At 46.7% G+C, this 21846-nt stretch overlaps 1 protein-coding gene across 2 annotated transcripts in view; it reads left to right on the top strand.

Moving 5' to 3' along the window:
* LOC149355655 (cubilin-like) overlaps positions 1 to 21846 on the top strand; it is a 198026-nt gene that overhangs the window by 77077 nt on the left and 99103 nt on the right. For both annotated transcript variants that reach the window (XM_089583969.1, XM_089583970.1), the window contains exons 7-11: positions 7113 to 7229; positions 9658 to 9909; positions 15638 to 15799; positions 16165 to 16434; positions 18673 to 18908. In XM_089583969.1, coding sequence (XP_089440095.1) covers positions 7113 to 7229; positions 9658 to 9909; positions 15638 to 15799; positions 16165 to 16434; positions 18673 to 18908 — 1037 coding nt within the window. The remainder of the gene's footprint in view (positions 1 to 7112; positions 7230 to 9657; positions 9910 to 15637; positions 15800 to 16164; positions 16435 to 18672; positions 18909 to 21846) is intronic.

Genomic DNA, 21846 nt, shown 5'->3' on the forward strand with positions numbered 1-21846 from the left:
ATAGCTTTTTTGTCAACATGGCGGCGCCCACGTCGCCCGCTTCGGAGAGAATTCGTCAATATTTTGGGTTTTTAGGTATATTCGCTGCCTTTAAATGAAACATGTGATAATCGCTTTGCCTCCTCTCAACGACAGCAGAACGAATGAGTGATAAAATTGCCCTATTTTGGATTCTGTGTAGCGATTGCGTCGTTCCTAACCCTAACAAAACACCGCCGACAGTGGATTGGCTTGATTTGGACTTTTACGCCAAGGCAGTCATAGCCTTGCCAAAAATAGCCGTTTCGGTGATCAGCTGGCCCACGACCGGTCGTGGCTGGCCCGTCGCAGTGCTCATGGCATGTGTTGGTGTTGACATGGTCGCAGTGCTCGTAGCACGACTCATTTCTCATTTGGGGTGCCATGCAACCGGCTATGTAAGTGATAAGACTTTGATAAGCTTGGCCAATGCCTTGGCTACGCGCGAAAAATATTACACAAAATGTTTTTACATTATAACACCAGATGACGCCACTGCGGCTTTGGCTATCGTTGCGTTCGGGTTGTTGTATGGTAAACTAAATGTGCTCTTGCGTCTTCTGCAGTAACCTCCCGCTAAATGTTTGCGTATACCGCACGTAAGCGCTCATACGCTATACTAAAAGTCTCTTGTCAAGAATTTTCTGATAAACTTTTTGGCTCATGGTACCTTGCATTAGGTGAAGGAGACAAGGTCCATGAGAAGAAGAGAAGCCCTGTGTCATTACGTTCCTGCTCCCTATAATTTATCTTGGGAAGTTCATGAAGAGGTCAATATTAGGTGCTTTTGGGGAGACGTATATAACGAATCACGTCACGCACAAACGATAAAAACTTCCATTCGGCTAAAGAAAACACTCTTTTCCACTGGTCGCCTATCTCCATTAGTTGTGCCTTTGCGTACTTTAATCTAGTAGCCTAACTCTCTTCACCGATACGCAGGTTTTGAGCTGGGCTCTTGGCGTTTATTTTATCCCATTGCACGTGACGACCCACAGGCGACTGAGTCACTTTAGAGCCTGATACCAGGGCCAAATATCTGGAAATGTGGATAAAAAAAATCGAGAGTTTTTTTGCCTTGCGTGAATAATGTCCTTGTCGACAATTTGGTTGATTCACCTGGGGTCTTCCGGTGAAGATCGAAAATCTAAACCTCCTCTTAATCTATATCCGATCAAAACTCGCTAAGCCGCGAACTGCGCCGCTGTACAACTAACACAGTGCTAACAAAGCTGTTTCATCACAGAGTTGTGGCCACGAATAATTGCCATTTGAACAGTGTTTGTGACATTACGTGCACCTTGCACTCCACTCATTGCTTATAAAAACATGTAGTAATAAATCTATTCATCAAATATCTCGCTTGAAAATGACAGCAAGTTAATAATACTTTAGAACAGATGGAAATGACGCGATGAGAAGCGCCCAAGGAAGGGCGAAAATTTAAAATGGCTGGGTTTCAAGATGGCTTGAATATATTTGCACGAGCGAAAGCTCTCTTAAGCATGACCTCCACTGCCTCAAATGAAACGTCAAGGTCAAGGACGAAGGTAAAGGTCAGTTATCCAATGATGATAATCATATGATCATATGGTCATACTACAACAGCTTGGGCCATACCACCATGCAGTTAAGTTCGGTATGACCTTGTGAGGCCTTGTGTATGACCTTGTGTATGTGTTAAGTTCGGTATGACCTTGTGTGTGTATGACCTGAATGTCATTGTCGATGTGATGCCCACTGTCTCAAATGAAATGTCAAGGTCACTGTCAAAGTTTAGAGGTCATGTATCAAAAAGTCATAGTCATATGATCACGTGGCCATACTATCACAGCTTGTTCCTTGCCACCAGGCAGTTAAGTTCGGTTTGACCTTGTGAGGCATTGAAGGTCATTGTCTCATCCGCATCGAAATCGGAAGTTGTACCCCGAGGAGTACAACTCTGGCTCTAAAAACGAACTCAAGGGAAACAGTTACGGCCCCAACAACTCCTGGGGTGAAAAGAGGGCATTATTAAACGGCATTAAAATATACTGCGAACAAGGAAACTGGTATTTGATTATTCGGAGGTTTGGTATTTATGCGAAATAAATGATAGTATCACATCTTTTTGTCTGCTACTGTACGTCGTTTAAAAGGAAGATTTTTGCAACTCTCGCGTGGTGTTTCCTGCGACGCTTGTCATTAACTGGCACACACTGGTGCCGTTAATCTGATATGATTAGCACGAAGGCGCTTTATGCAAGGCTGTAGCCAAAATCTTTCTGATGCGTGAAAAAGGAAGCGTGCTTTTTCGGACGGTGTTTTTTTTTGATGAGGCGCACTGATGGAAAATGGGCATGAGTGTTCTCTTGTCTTCCGCCAAAGAAGATGATTTCATCATTCGGTGTAGTTAATTGTTGTTTCTGAGGTCAAGGATACCCGCCGCGATGACTCAGTGGTTGCAGTACTCGGCTGCTGACCCCAAGGCCTTAGAGAGGGATCTGGATTGCGGCGGCCGCATTTCGACCGCGGCGAAAAGTTGCCAGAATGTTAGTTGTAAACTAATCTGGAACCCTTCGCTAAGACGTCCGTCATAAGCACGATGGAGCTTCGGGAGGTTAAACAGCACTACGACGCAAACAACAAGAAAGCAGTTTTTAAGCCACGGCATTTTATAGCTTGCCTATGGATCACAGCTCCAGCCTGTGTAATTTGCTCCCGATAGGCAGTCATGAAAAGCTTTTTGGAAAGTTTGGGGCGCCTTGGAGCCAAGTCGTGCGAAAAGAATTTTTTTCTGACCGCGAAGCAGGAGCTGAAATATTTAATGAATACCCAGCTTTGATTGTTTTCCTGGACTACACGTTCTCCGTTTTCATTCGGTTTGTGCCAACGGCGGCAACGCCCTCCTTGCGAGAACCGCATCCGGCGCTGTGGACCGTGACAAATGCAGCTTCCGACACCAGCGACGGTGCTGTCGCCGACGCGGGCTATTGCGGGCGCCCAGTCAACACCTCCGAGAGAAGGGGGCCTAAGTGTCACGCTCCGTGGCGGGAGCTACGTCACCGTCGCCGGCCCCGCCACGCATCAGTACCATCTTCATAAAGAAGTGCTTCCTTCTTTCCACTCGACCTCACGCAAATACTATGCGAGGACTAAAAAGAATAAACAAAAATGAGCCCCGGGCTAATAAGTATATCCGACTAAACTGCCTCTTATAGATGGACGCTGTCTCCATAGATCTGAACACAAACGCTCTCAGAGCCTAGTTTCCCCGGGCGCCTTTTTTATTTAACTTGCAAAGGACCAACGTATTGCGTCTTCCAATGAAAAGACTAAGAAGCTTGTTTTATCGCAAAGGAGAGAGAGAGAGAGAGAAAATTTTACTGTGAGCAATACGTTGGTGAAGTTCTTGGGTACTTCAGCCGCTCCAGGTGGCCGGCAGTTTGAGTCAGTCGGCGACCTCCTGCGCTCTTGCCGTGACCCTGTACTTAACGTCCGGGTACGGGCTGGCGAGAACAGCTTCCCATTTTTCAAGCATGGGAGATGTAACTAGATCTAAAAAGAAGAAAACACACACACACACACACACACACACACACACACACACACACACACACACACACACACACACACACACACACACACACACACACACACACACACACACACACACACACACACACACACACACACACACACACACACACACACACACACAAACACACACACACACACACACGCATGCACGCACACACACACACAAACACACACACACACACACTGAAGTTGAGGTTTCAGTTTCGATTCCTGCCTCGATGTAAAGGCCACGTGCAAAGCTGTGGCATGAATTGGCATGCTGACTGAGGCCTAAGTGCCAAGTATTATTCTCGACAGCAGGCATCATATAACGCAAGTATTAGGAAAGAATGAAACCCATGAATATTCTTTGAAACAGACAAACAACTCAAAAACTGCAATTTCCATTCTTTTCAATCCCCAACCTCCAATATAATGGACAATGAATACGCAAACATCGCGACTATAGATTGCCGCTTCGCTGCTCTGACTTTTCTGAGCAATTCGACGACTGGGACTGCTTGGTATAGCATTTTTGCAATGAAAACGCTAACTCGAACAGAACGACCTAAGGCACAGAAGCGAGGAACACAACGACGAACAGAAAGCGCTCGCTCTGCTCCTCGTCTGTGTATCCCAGGTCGTTCTTTCGGAGGTAGCACTGCCATTGCAAAAAAGGAAAACTAAGTAGTAAAGAAAAAAGCACGAAGCTGGAATGAGCAGAATATACAGGGCGATTTTTTAACTTTTACAGATTTCTATATGAAAAACATTAAGAGCTACGTCGGTGTGGTCCGTAGCGCTCGATTGTACCGCCTGACGTTTATTATGTACCTCATATCGATCGATAATGAGACGATTAATTCTGTAAATTAAGTAATAATTTTTAATTTTAAATTTTAGGGGAGACGGTTATATTGCGAAGTTGATGGCTGTCAGCATCCATGGTGAACCCTGTTTTTCAATTTTCTTAATCGGTGATGTGTTTCGAAACATCGGACGGCCAAAATGCGGATTTGAAAGCTCGCTTAGTTGGCTTTCCCGCATTGCATAGCTAGAAAAAGGTTCCTCTCGCACTTCTTCTGCATGAGATACAGGCACAGTCGGTGTATTTGATGATGTAGAAAAATATAGCGATTTCGGCAAAGATACCGCGTTCAGCATCGCGATTTTATAAACACTTAATGCAGGAAAGCGAAAGCCGACTCAAGAAGCTTACAAGTATGTATTTTGGACGTTCGATATTTCGAACGACGTTGCCGATTAAGGAAATCAGAAAACTGAACTCACCTTCGATGTTGACGGTAATAAATTTCGCAATATAACTTCCCCTGAAATAAGATATAGAAAGATAATTAGCTAAATTAATTTAACATGGAATTATTGATCCATATAAAGTGCATAATGTCCGCCTTACTGTACGATACAGCTCAACAGACCGCACCGACGTATCTTTCACAGTGTTTAAAATAAAAATCTGAGTAGGTAAAAAAAAAATCACCCTGTACACAAAAGTATATGTGGAAAGCATTTACAAAAATAAAGCGATGCCAGGATAAAACGCGTATTTCCTGAATTTATCTAGAGCCAACACTGCTTCGGTACAGCAGAATTTTCAGCTTACAGGATACTGAAGTTAATTTAGAGTAGTGTTATTTTTCTTAAGAGCTAAAAAAAATCTTTTTTTTGCGACAAGAATTGAAAAAAAAAAACGAAATGTGAAGCTTGCTCTGAAAGTGTTAATCGGCTTCGTCACTGAACTTCTTAAAGAACATCGCAAGAATCTCGAAAAGTAGACGGGGAAAAAGTTAATAGAAATCATGACAGAATAGTACAGCATTGTCTGTGCGAGAATGCTCAACAGGCAGGTGACAGCTGCTCAGGAACTACTTTCAGTAGCCTATTAGCTATTAGCCACAGTTTGGTTACCTCCATGCTGGACTGGTTGCTAAAATGGGAGGGATTCAAAATCGTTGTGGGCACAGCGCGCTTGACCTGATATGCTATGCTCTAACTGAACTCTGCAGGTACTGTTCGGAAAAGCTGGGCTTCGTACATGTTCCCACTGGCAAATTTCAGACAGACAGTGCCTGGATTTGAGCACACAGAAAATATATCCGAAAGCAAATGCAATTTGGAGCACAAGATCTCTCAGCCTTTATTAATGTTAAAAAAAACGAACATAAGTCTGAACTACTGCTTCCAGGCGAAATGTGAATTCCGACGAGACACTAAGTTCTGTTTGATCTTTTTCTCTAATCTTGTGGTTCATCCAGGTTTACTTATAAGTTCTGTCACGCATGATGGGTGATTATCGGGAGTTGGCAATTTTCGCTTGAGCGTTAATCAGAAGATTGTGCGTTTTTGTGCATTTGGTACTAACGTAGACGGAATAGGCGCCCTTTCTGTGTTTCTGTTATCCGTTCTTGTCTTTAATTTTTTTTTGAGCTCTTTCACATGTCGTTAATCCGCAACCGATAGCCTCGCAACTTCGCAGTGATTTGTGCACTGGGAAGCCTATAACACTGTGGCGATTTGCGCTGGCCTTTAATCGAATTTGAAAAAAACCTGTTGAAAATTTCGCTTTAGAGAGAGTCCTGGCTATACGGTCTCGAAAAAGCGCGTCTCGTTTACAATTGAAACCTCACTACGGTGACAGGTGGCTTATGTCGACGCTAATGTCAGTGCAGCTCATGTGAGCACGTCTATCGCTACCCTTGAATTATTGCTACAAATTGCAGCATGCTCATGTTGTTGCTACCCTGCCTGGCCGTCGACACAGGCGGAGCTGTTGGCCATTGGGGACGTATTAAGCATCCTCTGTCCACCCTTTCCATCTAGAAGTCACTTTGACGTCCTCACAGACTCCTCAGGCGCTATCCATAGTCTGTGGCGTGTTCTGAACGCCGACTTATTGGCACAGCTAATTCAAGACATAACTGAAAAATTCTCCCCCACGGTATATTTACGATGGATTCCTCGGGATGCCCACCCCACAGAAGCTTTGGTGGTTGGAACAACTCATGTATCACCTTCTCCACGTCCCTTTGAAGCGGCCCCAACCTCTCCGGAGACAATACTCCTAAATGAAGAAGAAAACCTCCGGCGTGCAACGCGAGCATTTGTCCCACCGTGTGGCACCGACCTCCCTGGCGGCCTTGCGCGCGGGGAAGAGGTCTTGCTTCGAAGGTTACGCCTCCGTGCCGCCCTCACCTGGTCGTGGCCGGCATAGTATCATGCCCCTGTCGGTGACTCCTGCCCCTTCTGTCCCACTCCTGTCAGCGAGGTACACACTAAACTCTTACTTTCGAACTGCCCCTGTTTTCGTGCTATACGGCAAAAACACCTGCTCCTGTGGGGACCGCACCCAGGCCGTGCACCGGATGTAGAAGAATAGATTTTTTGGGCCGCGCCACCAGACGTTACTGGACTTCCTCCGAAAGTCCAGTGTGTATCTATATTTTTTTATAATACTTTATGCCAGCAGACACACAGTCGCAATAAAAAAAAAGATAAAGCACGAGCGCTCTTCGCAGGTGTGTTCATGTTCAACCGGGACCAGCTGCTGATGCACTTCAGCAGCGACAACCAGAACAACAGGCGGGGCTTCCACATCAAGGCTCGCCAGATCACCACCTGCTACCCCGGAAGTGGTAAGCTTCTGTTGTGCGGCCGGTGTAGTGATGCCTTATGCTTGTGCTGCTGCAGGATGTCGTGTGTTGGGGCAGTCAGTTCTCACGCACAAGCCAAGTTAAATCTCACTTTCGTAACTAGAGAATGCACTAAAGGGTTATGCGTATGCAGCAGAGGCGCGCTTTGAAGAAAACGAAAAGTATGCATTCCATTCGCAGAGTTTGAGGAAGCAGTCTTTGGCTGCTGGTAAAACAGCGTTTTCTTTGTTATTGTAGAAGGTGCTTGAGGGCTAGATGGTTCATTTCATGAAAAGGTAAAACTGCGCGAACAAGACAATGACATGAGACATAGGTACGAAGACAACTGCTCCCCTGGTGTCGTTTTCCTTCCTATGTTTCTTGTCGTTGTCTTATTCGCTCAGTTTTACTTTTCTTTTTTATTGCTTTGACCTGTACATGGGGCACCGATGCTTGTACGTGAGTTTGTAGCTTGTTTTACATTTGTGTAACATTTTTGGAGAAGCAAGATCAGCATCAATCGGAACAGTTACACTAAGCTGGGATATTTTATGCGGAGGTAGTTTTGCAAAGGACTACAAAAGAAGGCGAAAAAAAAAGCGTTCTTGCGAAAGGTACAGTCGTTCTCAAAAAATTGCTTCCCACGGCAAGCGGAATCAGAACCAGTACGCGATCTCAGAGCGGCGCTGTCATCTCCGGTACACTCTCGCTGCGAACATGTGAAGAGGGACTAAACGGTAGTCCTCGTGCAGCACTCTGGTTCTAAATATCTAGCGTCAAATATACGCTTTGGAAAGCTCATTGAGGTGGCTTTCTCGCATCGCACATTTACGAAATGGCGTCGCTGCGCGTGGTATCGTCGGCGAAGTATCGTCGGCGAAGTTTGCTCTTCTACATCATAAAGCACACAAACAACATATGCATGGGGGGTAGATATGGGGATATGGGGGTAGATACTAGATATGGGGGTAGCTATTTTTGCGCAAGCTGAACTTCGCGGGGAACCGAACTGTGAACAACTGTAAGCGCACAAACGCCCCTGAGTGAGTGTCCTTAGTTTGTTCCTTCTTACTTGTGGGTATAACTGAGCACTGCGAGTATCCTTGCTCTGTGCCTTCAGCGCTACCGGCCGACAGTTTGGATTCAGAGCGTCGTGGAGGGGTGCCTGCATCTGAACTGTCGTGAGGATCGCGGGCGGGTGGTTTTTAGGAGTGAAAAGAAAGCCACTGCGAATAACGAAGCAAAGTTTTTCGTGTGACACCGCGGCGGCATTTTTATCCGCAAAGAGTGACAGCATCTAGCCCTAGAAAATTTCCAACGCGAAGTGCTTCCACTTTTTTTGAGCGTCGGGTGGTTAGGAGCCAAACATTTAACGTGGAATTCGAAGTCTATCCAACTCGAGCGCAGCCATATCGGGCTGAAGATGGTAGCAATGCTGGGTCGGGGCACCGCTTCGGCTACAAGTGCCGTGGGCCACATGTTTATGTAAGGGACAGTATTCCACTCGCTGTGTTGGCGACGCTGTGGAACTATAGATTATGTTCATAGTTTTTCCAAATTGGAGTAGAACATGCATACATCATCTGGAGACATGAGATCTTATGTTCGAAATCATATGGAAAGGTGTTTTATTGCGATCTAATTTTAGGCCCCACCCAGGCTGGTTGTAATCGCCGGTCCCGCCATCGGTATTCTTGTAGTGCTCCAGTCTGAAAGCTAACAAAAATCTGTTACTCGAATGAGTGCCAAACGGTCCCCTCTATGGAATTTTAGGGAATTTCTAGGGAAGCGGCGACGTTTCGCAGCGTATAAGAATGTGAGTGACATTGAACCGTGTAGCTGTAAGCGCTGATCAGGAACAAGCAGCGCTTCCTGGCGAGCAACAGACGAGGCATCACATACATAGAAAATATGCCATTACCAGGCACTGGAGGAATGATCCAAACACAGGCAGTCATGCAGAACAGCGCATTAAACGGTAACTATGTAGCAACTAGCTTACAGCTTCAGTTGGAGAACATAGACCTGATCTCTCTCAGCGAGATAACGCAGGACCTTTACAATTTCTGTGACGTCATAAATCATCATTTTTTATTCTTTTTCTGCTCTGCTTCTTTCCAATTCACAAGAGTGAAGACGTGGGTGTATTCATGGCCCATGATCGCCAGAAAAAACGGCGCGAGAAGGGACAAGGAAAAGATTGCGCACACAAAAGAGTTCGGTGTTGCGGGCCGTGGTTATCGTGTCGTTTATTATTTTTTTTGCTCTGTTTGATTTCTTTAGTTCACCATTCGACCGCACAGTACGAAGTAATTTCCGCTGCCGTGTCTTGCTTGGCTCCTCTGAGTTGCTCATTCCTCTGTCTGAATGTTCCTTCACTGTGTGCGTCGTGAACCCACATTTGACCTGTTCCTACCGCGCACTCCTGCAGTGCTGCCCCCGCCTCCGCTGTGCGACATCTGCACGGATCGGCTGAGCGACGACATCACCAGCTACGGCTTTCCGACAGCCTACCGCGGCAACATGCTGTGCCGCGTGACCATCAGCCGTCCCTCGGACGCCTTCTGCTCGGTGGAGCTGCACTTCCGCGAGTTCGACGTCGAGGAGACGCCCCGCTGCGACAGGGACTTCCTGCAGATCGACAGGGACCGCTACTGCGGCACCATGCTCCGGGGACAACGCAGTGAGTGCTCTCGATCGCGGCGAGTCAGGTGGGGGGGACTGGCTTCTCCCTCGGGGCCAGGTCCTCTTCTTCGTTCTCGTCTTCGTCCCTTGCGCTGTGCATAAACATGATGCACCGACTACCCCGCGCATCAACTCTTGTATACTTGGGAAAGTTTGTTGAACGTTTTTGGAGAACAAAACAGCACAACTTCTTTTTACAAGGTTTGTGTTGAAACACCGACTAGTCCGCACATCAACTCTTGTATACTTGGAAAAGTTGGTTGAACGTTTTTGGAGAACAAAACAGCACAAGTTCTTTTTACAAGGTTTGTATCAGTGAGAACTATGAAAAGGTTTAGCAGTTATGCTCATGCACGCCTCTGCGGTGTACCTTAAATATGAAGACGTAAACACCTGGAAGCCAAGCAGGAGGCCAAGAAAAGGCAGCGTTGTAAATGGAATTCCTGAGAAATTAAGTACGATTCATTCACATCGTGAGCTAGTACAAAGCTGTGGAGCATGCATGAGAAGTAAATGGAAGAATACAACGAGAAAATATAGAAACATAGAGCAAATAAAGAAACATAGTTACTGACTTCAAGGATTGTGGTATAATATAGGAAAGTGGGGGGGGTTTTCTGATCTTGAATAATGCCGGGAAAGGCGGAAAATTGGCAGAAGTTAGTACGAGCAAACTACGAGCTAAGCAACAGGACACATGGCGTAGCATGTGTGTTGTAACTGTAGTAATGTAGAGGCTAAAAGTGATCGCAACTCTGTGATTTAGCAATAAATAGAATAGTCGCGTAGCCGCGAATGATATCATGACGCCTCTGCAGTTTTAGTTGCATAAATGCCCATTAATTGCATGAAGAGAACAGCGGTGCTTTGAATTTCCAAAAGCATCAGTGCATCTTTTAGTAAGGAGATTTCAGACAACAGATCCTTGTTTTAATTTCGGCCGTATTTAATAGCTGTGAAGAAAGGCATACTACCGGAAAAGGCGCATCCCGAAGTTTTTGCTTACGTAAACAAAGCTTGGGATTGTGAAAGTTTGCAACACGGGAATTCCACCTGGTGTTGTTTCTTAGCGCGGCGCACCTCACCTGTTCACCTCCACGTTCTATGTCCTTGGTGTTATTAGTGTATTAGGGTATGTGTTAAGGTCTCCACTAGGTCGATGCAAATGCTTCAACGAAATGCCGGAAATGCTCAATAAGTGCGGAGACCTCGCAGTTTCGCGACACGCGCTGCTAAACATTGCGCAGGCCATCCATGTTTTTCGCTTGTGGAACTTGCCCCTGCTCAATTTTCGTATATGTGTTCAACGGGACATGCCTCTTTCGCTGAGGCACGCGGTATACGCTACCGGTTTATTCAGTGTGATTTCACAATGCAGTCTACGCGTTCATGGATGCAAAGGAGCACGTGAAGCCAGAAAAATAAGCTCCCGCTTGCAGCTTTTCTGGGCAGCCGCCAGTTGGCAAAACGGTGTCATCTACCGTTCGGCATGGTACTGACCGCCACGCTGGAACGGACTGCTGGCTCTGTTTCCTGCGCTTGAGCGCGTTTATTTGTAGCTTCGCTATTAGCTGACAGAGAAAATAAAGCTTTTATTTTAAGCCAGGGGTCTCAACCTCATCTCGCCACCCGAGCCGCATTGACAAACCTTTGCCCGTCACGGGACAGTAGCCCGAATGGGAAGAGAAGAAAGGAGCTAGGGGTCCTGGGTAGAAAAGTTAGAACAAAAAAAAGTAACCGATGGTGAAAGAAGTGAATTCAAGCAAAAACTACACATTTAAAATCTTTCGTTGTATATTTTCTGAGTTTCTCCCAGTCGTATTCAAACTTTCTATGTATTTCTCAAAAAAAAACGAAAGGTAAATGTTTCCGGTATCAGGCATGATCGGAAGTCGAGGAACTATTTACGATAGGGTAAGGGAGCGGGCTAGTAAGCGATTTATGACAACAGGACAACGCTGAAAACAAAATGTTGAGCTGTAGTACTGTAGTGATGCTGTTTACAGATATATAGTTCACGAGAGAGCAAAAAAAAAAATAGGAGAATGAGGGACACTGTACCGGAATAAAGGCTGAAACATTTAGGTCCAGAGGGCTGCATGACAAGGCTTTGCAGGCCACTAGAGGCCCACGGTCTTATGTGTAAGAGGCCACTGTTTTACACAGTTGAACCTTGCCTGCTTGTTGGCTGGCCAGTCTCATCTGGCATCGCTTACGCCAGCGATAAAAACCTGCGGCCGTGCAAATTTGGTGTTCATTTGCATCATGTGTATGTCGCAAAAAATAGCGCCTTGCTCAAATCAGTTTCGGCAAAATTCACATCCTTTGCAAAGCTTTTCGGTAATTCTCCGTCTTTGTTTGCGATATTCTTCTTCTTTTTATTCAAAGCTTCCGCACCTCCTTGCCCGGCACACGCTTGCTCACATCCAGGAAAGAATTTTGTCCCGTCCTTCCCCAATAGTGCGGAGTAAGATATTTCATGTTGAACTTAGCAAAGCGCAATTAAAAGACAGGGACAAGAAGAAGAAGCACACAGGACAAACGCTTGCAAACGCAGGACACAAGCGTTTGTCCTCTGTGCTTCTTCTTCTTGTCCCTGTCATTTAATTGCGCTTTGCTAAGTTCAACATGTATTACCAACTCGCCCAACTTTCTGCATTGCTTAAAGATTTTTCAGCTACTAGTCGGTGATTCATGGCTCTCCGGCGTGTGGTGCTGTCGGTATGGATTTTTGTATTCACTATTCCCCGCGTTAAATCCAACTGTAGCGGCGATAACTGTGCCGTCTTCCCCTCTATTGACAGCCTGCAGTGCCCAGGTGGCGCTGGAATTGTTCCTTGGGCGCCTAAAAAATGGCTGACGGTTTAGCATTGCTTAGCCCGAAATATTGTCTGCCACGTACCTGGAAGCGCGATTGAGCTATCCACTGACCCAGGCGCTCAGTTTTGCGCCTTTCCTTTCTTCGAAATCAACAGAGTCTAAGCCTTCCGCTGGTTTTAAGGGAAGGAAAGGCGCATAACTGCCTCAATTAGTAGGTGGGCGCCACTGGCTACATACAGCGCGATTGAGGTGTCCACTGACCGAGAGAACCAGTTACATTTGCTGGTCAGAGAGACTCGAGACACGGTTAAATCAGCAAAACAACATCTAACCAGGACTAAATTACATCTGGCAAGTTTACCTGCGAAAGAAGACATCCTGCGCATAAACGAGGCTTTTAACAACCGTAGAGGAACAAGGAGGAAAAAAAAGTTTATTTCACGTCCCTGGGGCGCTAATCTGTTCGCCTTTTCATATTTATCAACTTTTAAAATTTCTCTCATTGTACTATTTCCCTTTACTTTAATTTTAATTACATTTCTTCATCAACCGTTGTAGATTAGCGATGCATGCGACGTCTTTTATCGACTTCAACCTACAGTCTGAGTCTGCTGTTATATGACGTAGTAACGTGAAGACCCAGGAAATGCGAAAAAGAACAGGCGGGTGACCACCACGCGAAGAGGTACAACGTGTGCCTGCTCAAGAAAGGAGAGGAAAGTGGAAGTACTTAGGAACGGAGAGAAGGAGATATAAGACGTCACGCGATGGCGTCCATAACGCGAGGAACGCCATGAATATTCCGGCGTGGTATGGCATGTTATGGCATGGTATGGCATGTTATGGCATGGCATGAAATGACATGGTATGGTATGTGGGGCTTAGCACCCCAAAACTGTTCACGGGGCAATAAGAGACTGCGTAATGTGGTGCTTCGAATCGAGTTCGGCCACCTGGGGTCTTTCAACGTGTGCTGCCATCGGACAACACACGGCCATGTTTTGCATTTCGTCTCGGTCGAACTGCGGGCCTTCAGGGCAAAGATTCGATCCCACGACCTTGGGCTCAGCGGCTGACCACCAAAGCCAATCAGCCACCGAGGGGGGGGGGGGGGGGGGGTCTGGTAAGGTTATAACACGCCCCTCTACGGAAACCAAAGTACAGCGTAACAAGTCAGCGACGGTAAGAAAGAGACACGTCGGTTACAGGCGCTAACTACCAACGCGTTTATTAGCCTCAATATAGGCGCGGTAGAGCATGTGTATTTCCATATATCCCGTTTGTTTTGAACAAAAAAAAAGCAGGTTAAAAAGAAAGCAATAGCCGCAAAGCCACTGTCGCAACAAGACCGAAATTAGTACAGATCAGTAAGGCCTGACAAGCAGAAACAAGCTGTCTGTACCTCTCAGCTAGAAAACAAATTTAAAACACAACGGAACCCAATAAGAGGGCAAACTCAGAAATGCTTCAGAGTGGAAGCCGAGCCGTGCGGCCACTGGGAAATGTATGGCGAAGGAGTAGCAGAGTCCAGTCAGTAAATGGCTGATGTTTTTCCTTTTCTGTCACTCGCTTGTGCTGCTGATTTCTATGACACAGCTGCGAAGATGAAACTAGCGCAGTTTGTAAACTTTACTTTTTCTCTTCTTTTAATGCAGTAGAACGTGTACTACTTGCTCTGTATAATATTAGTTATTTACTGCACAAATGCACAAAACACTCCCTTGGACAACGTGACTTATCCCATGGTTTTAAAGTTCAAATCAGCCGGGATAGTTCGTGCCGCCTCTGCAATTGCTCTTCCACATTGATGCTGCTACCAAACCCAACGCACCATTCCTGCAAAAGAGGTGCACCACCACACTGCAATGCACGGCTAGGGGGCTTGCGAGGCCCCACAACACGTTTTGAGCGTATTTTAAACAGCGTGGGATCGTTTGTCGCATGTCAGGCATGTCACGTAAATAACACCTTTTCAGTACTGCCCGAATTGTTTTCTGAGCTTAACGATACTGGACGAACCCTGCCGATTCCGGCTAACTATAAGCTATTCTACAGGATGCCTGAAATGGCGCATCTACGCCCACTTTGTACCCTAATGTTTTAGGTTATCTCAAATAATAGCATGAAGGTAGGAAGGCATCTCAGTACTCGGTACTATGGAGATTCAATCAGGAATTTCATCGTTTGACATTAGCGGGTTATCCGACAGCGCTCCAAATCTCGGTGGCTAAATTCTTGTTCCGTAAACAACAAATAAGAGATCGGAAAACGAAAGCAGAAGGCTGTTGAGCACGAAGCGGTCAGGTTTATGGGAAAAAAGTGCCTGTGATGCCCTACACCCTGTACATGATAATGGTGTGTACCTGTATGGCGACAGAGTAACAGAAGCTGCAATTACCTTTTCTTACGCTTAAGTTGCCACAAGTTGTGTCTGTCAGTCTCATTCTAGCCTCATTCAGTACACTTGCTCTGCAAAACGGACTAATAGCTCCCTTTATATAAAGCGTTGAATAGTTACAAGGTTTGTGAAGAGTTGTTTAGGGCGTGCGTCGTTACTAGAGCCAATGTAAAAAAAAAAAGAAGACTCATTGACCGCGGCACACAACTCCCAGAGGGGAGGCATGAATGCTTCACTACTTCTAGTCTCGTGTATATACATTTTCTAACTGTATCTATCACACTTCGGGAGTCGATCCTTTCGAATGCTAAACGGTAAAGGGTGTCATCGACCAGATGGTGCTTTATTCAATCTGTGTAGATTAGACCATGAAGTTTACTTTATTAGGAGCGCAATCTGCCCGCGCTTTGACTCATCAAGAATGAATCAGCTGCATTAAATTAAAAAAAAAAGATGTCTGCAAAAAATGTAGCGTAGCATAGTATGACCAGAACTCACTTTTCGCCAGAGCGCATCGTGTACGACACGGAGGGCAACGCGGAGATGGTGTTCAAGACGGATGAATCGGTGTCCGGCAAGGGCTTCCACATGCGCTTCCACCAGCTGCCTTGCGGAGCCGCTCACCGGGACCCCGTCGCCACGGCGGCCACCACCACGGCGGTCAGCGGCAGTGAGTATGCCACGCTCTACCCTTGCTCTCTTGCGAGCCCACGGCTAATCGCATTTCTACACAGCGCGAGTACATGGAGATTCCCGTCACTATACAAGCCGCTCTCTTTTGACTATGTACGTGAAATTAATGAGCTCTTGTCGAATTCAGAAAATAGCAATAAAATTTTAGCGACCAGTTTTTTTTCCTTCAATAGCCTCCGTTTCGTGTTATTTTTCGCACGTAGCTTGAGATATGTTTAGCGGGGCATAATTAAAACGTTCTGAAAACGTCAGCAGCTGGGCCACCTCGCTAAGATTGCGTTGGGGTGTATTATGTGCTCCGAATGTACCGCGAGGCCTGCACATGAGCTTACCGCCATGCAGTCCTGCCGCCTGATCCGCCCAGAGAGGCCCTCCTCTGCGACCAGCGCTTCGACGGCCAGCGGGAGTTCTACGTGCAGAGCCCCAACTACCCATCGCACTACCTGGACAGCCAGGACTGCCGGTACGTAATCACCAAGGCCGGAGACGACGTCTGCCACCTGGAGCTGGTGTTCGCCTCTTTCGACGTCGAGTCATCGCCGGGCTGCCAATACGACTACCTCGAGTTCGGCGGACAGCGACACTGCGGTTCACTGCCTGCCGACCACTCGTGTGAGTAGTGAATATTCAAGTTTCTTCAATATTATCTTGCACCGCTTGAATATTTCTATGCATTCCATACCTGTGCCTTTGTCATGATATTGTGGGCGGCTCGATGGTTGGTTGGCGCCGAGGTTATAATTAATCAGGCAAATCTGCCCACCACTGCACTCTCCGTAAGTTTGCAGGGGGAGGAGTGACAAACTTTTCCACCCCGCATGCGAAAGATGAGGTTCGACTGCTGACCGGCGATAGGGGCCACGCATGATCAGCCGTTGACCGGAGGCATGAGGCGTACGCAAGTTTCTTAACAAACCCCTTTACTTTGGCAAAGAACAATGACAAAAAGTTACAAAACAAGTCCAGCAAAATAACGGAAATACACAGGCGCAACGCGAATGACAAACACAGAATGAAAACGCAAACACTATTAACAGGAAGAGGAAAACATCAGGGCGAGACTATACAACAACATTACAAGAACAAAGCAATACTGTACAAAAGGTTCGGACGAGAAACAGCGACAGGACAAAGACCAGAGCCAAGCGAGTGGGGAGAAACGGTGGCTTAGCTGCGGGGTGGCAAGGTCCGGTCGCAGGGAGCGGCTGACCTCACTCACGTCCGCACGCACCGATATCTCCAAGCCAACTCCCCGGCTCGCGGTTTTGCCGCTGCCGCATTCTCGTGGCAAACAAATAAAACAAACGAATACTCTAGGCCCAGTGCGCCAACGATTTGCAGATGTTAAAAAGGCGGGGGTGGGGGGGGGGAGTGGAAGAAACACGAAGAAACTGAGAAGGAATGCGAGGGAAAGCCACGGTCGTGACGAGGAGCGATGCTAACTTGCGAAGGTCGGGAAGGGGTCCGGGGACATTCAACCGACAGCTTCCCGTCCCCACGACGTGCAAGGCACTGCGACATATTTCTGAAAACAGAGGCGCCTTGCCTACCTCTGCTGCAAAAGTAAGATACGTGCAAGGCTAGCATGACTTTGTGACAGGCTTTCACAGGCTGATTGCCACGCTTCTGTTCTTTATTTATCAAGGCGAGCAAGTGCTGCAGGTGCTTGTACTGTCAGATTATTTATAACGCGAATAAGTTCAAATCTTTCTGAAATCATCTCTATAACCTGCTAAATTTGCATACGAGGACGCATTTAAACGCGCGCCCACCGTTTCACGCGGCCGTGCGTTGGAAGTCACCCATCTCGTCGCGAACGTGGCCACCAGGTTTAAATTCTTTCCCAGTGACAAAGTTTGCTCATTATACGTTTCCTTCTCGCGCTTTCTTCTTATCGTACGTCTGCGCAACGCAACGTGATATCAGATGCATATTATTTGGCCGTCGCATGCAAATATCACGTGGTGATCTATGTATATTAATTTCTTACGTTGTCATTACAAAGAAGAACACACGCCACCCAAAAATTAGGCGTCTATACTCTTTTATTTCCTGTATGTTGATGCGTGCTTCCGTTCGTATCCAGTATTGTGCGGTGAACGCATGGTAGTGTTCCTTGACAGCAGGCGCGTGTGAGGGTCTGATGTGTCTGCTGAATCATTTTGCACTGTGGTCGAAAATGCAATCATTCCGACTTGCCCAACTGGCTAAAACTGAACCCAAATGGCTGAAATGCCACTCAGAAGTGGCGTCAGCGGCAACATGATGGTCGATCAAATGATTGTGGTGTGCTGGGTCTTATTTGCACGCGTTTCCATGAATGATCCTTCGGTCGGTGAAAGCCAAGGCGCTTTCAGGAAGTGCCGCGAGCATCTGGCTTGTGAAGAAACTACTCTTCTATGCACATCATGGGTCCGAGAGAACACTGAGAGAAGAGCACGCTTCCTCGAAAAATTAACAAGGCTGAAAGGAAATGTGGCTGCGGCTTAAAAGCAGCCCACGGTAGTTTGAAATTTTTTGCAAGCATGGTGTTATTTTTATCGTTGAAGAATTCGGCTAGGTGTGCACAAAATATCCTGGATGAGGTAGTCTGCGCAACTGCTTCCTTTCCCAATCTTCACGCCGCTTAGCGGAACTTATACAGGGCTTTATGTATCCCAGGGTGGTTTCTTTGAAGTCTGCTCTTCAACGACCCAGGTTTCATTACACAGCCACGGACTTAGCTGCGAAATGAGTCCACGTGAGTGAGCTCCACTCAGGTGCTTGTTTCTCTGCTGGAAATCCTGTAAGCAGAAGAGTTGTAGCAGCATTGCTAACATGTGTCTCCTCTCTCCTTCTTTTTCTGGGTAGACGTGATTCCGTTCACGGGCAGTCAGACGGTACTGCACTTCCACTCGAATGTAGCCGGCACACGGCGTGGCTTCTCGGTACGCGGCCGCCAGATCAAGTGCTCGCCTTCAATCCCACCGCCACAGCAGCTGGACAGCAAGTCACGGAGCACAGTGCCGACGACCTTCACCCCTACCACCCCTACGACAGGGCACCCGTACCTCACGCGCCGCTCCTGTGACGTCTACATGGACAAGGTCAGTTCTCCTCCCTGCTCCGTGCGCGTCGCGGCCGCCACCAGCTTTCTGAGGTGAAAGTCAGCGCCGGTTATCGGCGAGGAGGAAACTTTCCCTAAACTTCCCTAGTGCGACCAGCAGGCGTGGCCGAGCAGAGGCATACCGTTTAGCCAGCCACTGCTCCCAACAAGACGCAAGATTCGCCGATATCGGGTGATTTCTGCCAACGATTGTTGATCATGTCGGTTGTGTGTAAGCAAAGACACGGTTGGCACTCTACACAGCATTACGACCATTTTTCATGACCAGGAATAATTGACCAGAATGTAAATATAGCGTAAATGTAACACTAAAGAGAGACAGAACGACGCAGACAAGCACTTGTCTGCGTCGTCCTGTCTGCCTTTGACGTGAGATTTGCACTAAATTTTACACCATGAACATTCACCAGCTCGCCTAAATTTTGGCTTTACTTAGGACTAATTGCTCTAGGAGTGATTGTCTCTGTTCACGATTTAGCTCCGCAATTCTGTGTAGAGTTTAGAATTGTGGCAGGGGTTGCCCCGCCTATGAGCTGTAGTGTTTGCATAAGGGCACAAGCCACTGAAGGTAGCAGCCAATATAAGTGATTCCACGTGCTTTTCATTATGCAATTGTTTGACTCACTCCATGCATACATTCCATCCTGCGTGGAGTGGCGTGATTTCTATCTGCCGTCTTGGCGCAGTGCTCGTGAAGGCTTTACGGTAAAAAAAGACAACATCAGAAACATTATGTGCATTTTTTGGTATTGATAGGTGCAACAAACTGAGACAAGCAGTACCGCGCCCAGCAATTGGGTGCGCCGCTCAAACGCGTGACACGAAAGATTTAATACTCCTAGTACCTTTCATGTTGACGAGGGTCGCTCTGGCGTCTCAGTGCGAGAGATTAGCATCAACGCCGTACGCCTGTCCAATTCTTTAGAAGGCCTGCCTTCATGCCTACGTCTGCACGAGTATACTCGTTCTCACAATTTTAGGCATGGCAGTATAGCGTGCTGAACTTTTTCTAGGACCTATAAACTGTGTAATTGAATACAAATGTTTTGGACAGCTATGTGTGATTGTGGACGACCGGTGTGGGAAAACATCAAAGCCTGCATATACATGGGAAATTGAGAAACGCTTCATTTCGGTAAACATTTATTGCGAGTTGACCTTTCGGACAGAGCCTGTCCTTTTTCAAGACTCATATATATATATATATATATATATATATATATATATATATATATATATATATATATATATATATATATATATATATATATATATATATATATATATATATATATATCCATTTATTGCTTTAAGGGCATAATAAGTAGGTTAGGTGATTAACCTCAATTGATTAATACAGGAAATGCAAAAAAATTGCCTTTGGTGCTCAAGGTGGCTGCCCACAATATGTAACTGGTTTCCCTCGCCTACCTCTAATCATATTTTATAGCCCTTAGCTCAAGTTATCTGGAACACCCATAGATATGCTACTCGTCCACTATGCCTTATCCCTCCAATTAACCCTGGCTTGTGCCAGCTGCAGCCGCTTGAATGAGCTATGGAAAGCAATTTAATAGGTGTAACGTTAATAGTCAAGAAAAAAGCAGAATAGGTGAGCGAACAAACACGAGTTTATGATATCCTAGTTGAAATCAACAAGAAGCGGGCATGGGCAAAACAACGGAATCTATTCCAAAAGAAGGCAAGCCTTGCAGGGGGCGGCAGAGTCAGGTCGGCGGATGCATGAGGTTAAGAAGTTAGTGGGGATAGTGTGGCCGCAGCTGTCACAGGACAAAGTTAATAGGAGGGATATGTGCGAGGCCTTTGTCCTGCAGTGTTTTGTTAGCCTCCAAATTTTCGCCTCGAAGGTGTACTGACAAGATTTAAAGGGAAGCTGAAAGGTTTCCCGAAAAAATTGAGTGAAGAGATGCGCCGTACAGTTTTCCACCCTCGGAATTCGAATTTCTCATCGAAATTAGGCAGAAGAAAGCGCAAACCTATTTTATTTTGGCGAAAAGTGCAGCAGCGCCTCGGGCCAGCGCGCGCGCCTCGTTGCCGCCTGTGATTGGTTGGGCGCCTCGTGACGTGAACACTGGCGTTGGCCCGGTGAGCCCGGCTCGGTCGCCGCCGATGTAGTGCATGAAGCGCGGCGCGCGGTGGTTCGGGCTGTTGGTTTGATGCTTATATCACGATGGAACTCATCGAAGATTACCAGGAGGATCTTGGCGTCATCCCCTACATGTACGAACCAATCGCTAAGAGCAAACCGCTCCAAGGAAGCAACGATGCTGGCGCAAGCGGTGCTTTTGGCTTGAACGAAAGCGAAGTGTCAGCATCTCCACGTGTTGGAAATGTTCTTTCGTAAGCATACTTTTCTAGCCAAACTTAATTCAGAGATACAATAAATTAATTTTGAAGCGAGCAAATGTTGTATAGCACTGCTGCACGAAATTTTCCTAATACAATGTAAGCGGAATGCGATCGTCGGCATTGTTGTCTTGCCGCTTGTCGGTGCTGCCGCAAATCTGCTTGTAATCCACACAGACCACTGACATGCGCAAGAAGTTATCAGGCTCTTTTTGCACGCAAATTTTATGCTGGCATCGCTTCACGGTCGCTGCGTGCCGGCTCGGTTCATAACACACGCGTAAAACAGAAGTTTGCCGCGCTTTGCGGCAGAACTCGTCGAGGTGACAAACGTGCGTCTTTCGTTCTGCGTGCCAAGATGGGATCTGGAAGTAAATTAAAATCCTTGTTTAGGCGAGTTGCTTCATACTGCAAGCCCTTGTAGGAATATCTCCATCCGTTTACGGTCGCCTTTCTCTCAGATCAAGCGACAAGTGATTTTTTTCACTAACTCGATGGCCTCGTGCTGCAACCGAGCAGGCCGAATCGCAAGGCTGGCTGTAGAACACGTA

This window comes from Amblyomma mixtum, chromosome 3 (assembly GCF_055824585.1).
Source record: "Amblyomma mixtum isolate Tamu chromosome 3, ASM5582458v1, whole genome shotgun sequence".
Lineage (NCBI taxonomy): Eukaryota > Metazoa > Arthropoda > Arachnida > Ixodida > Ixodidae > Amblyomma > Amblyomma mixtum.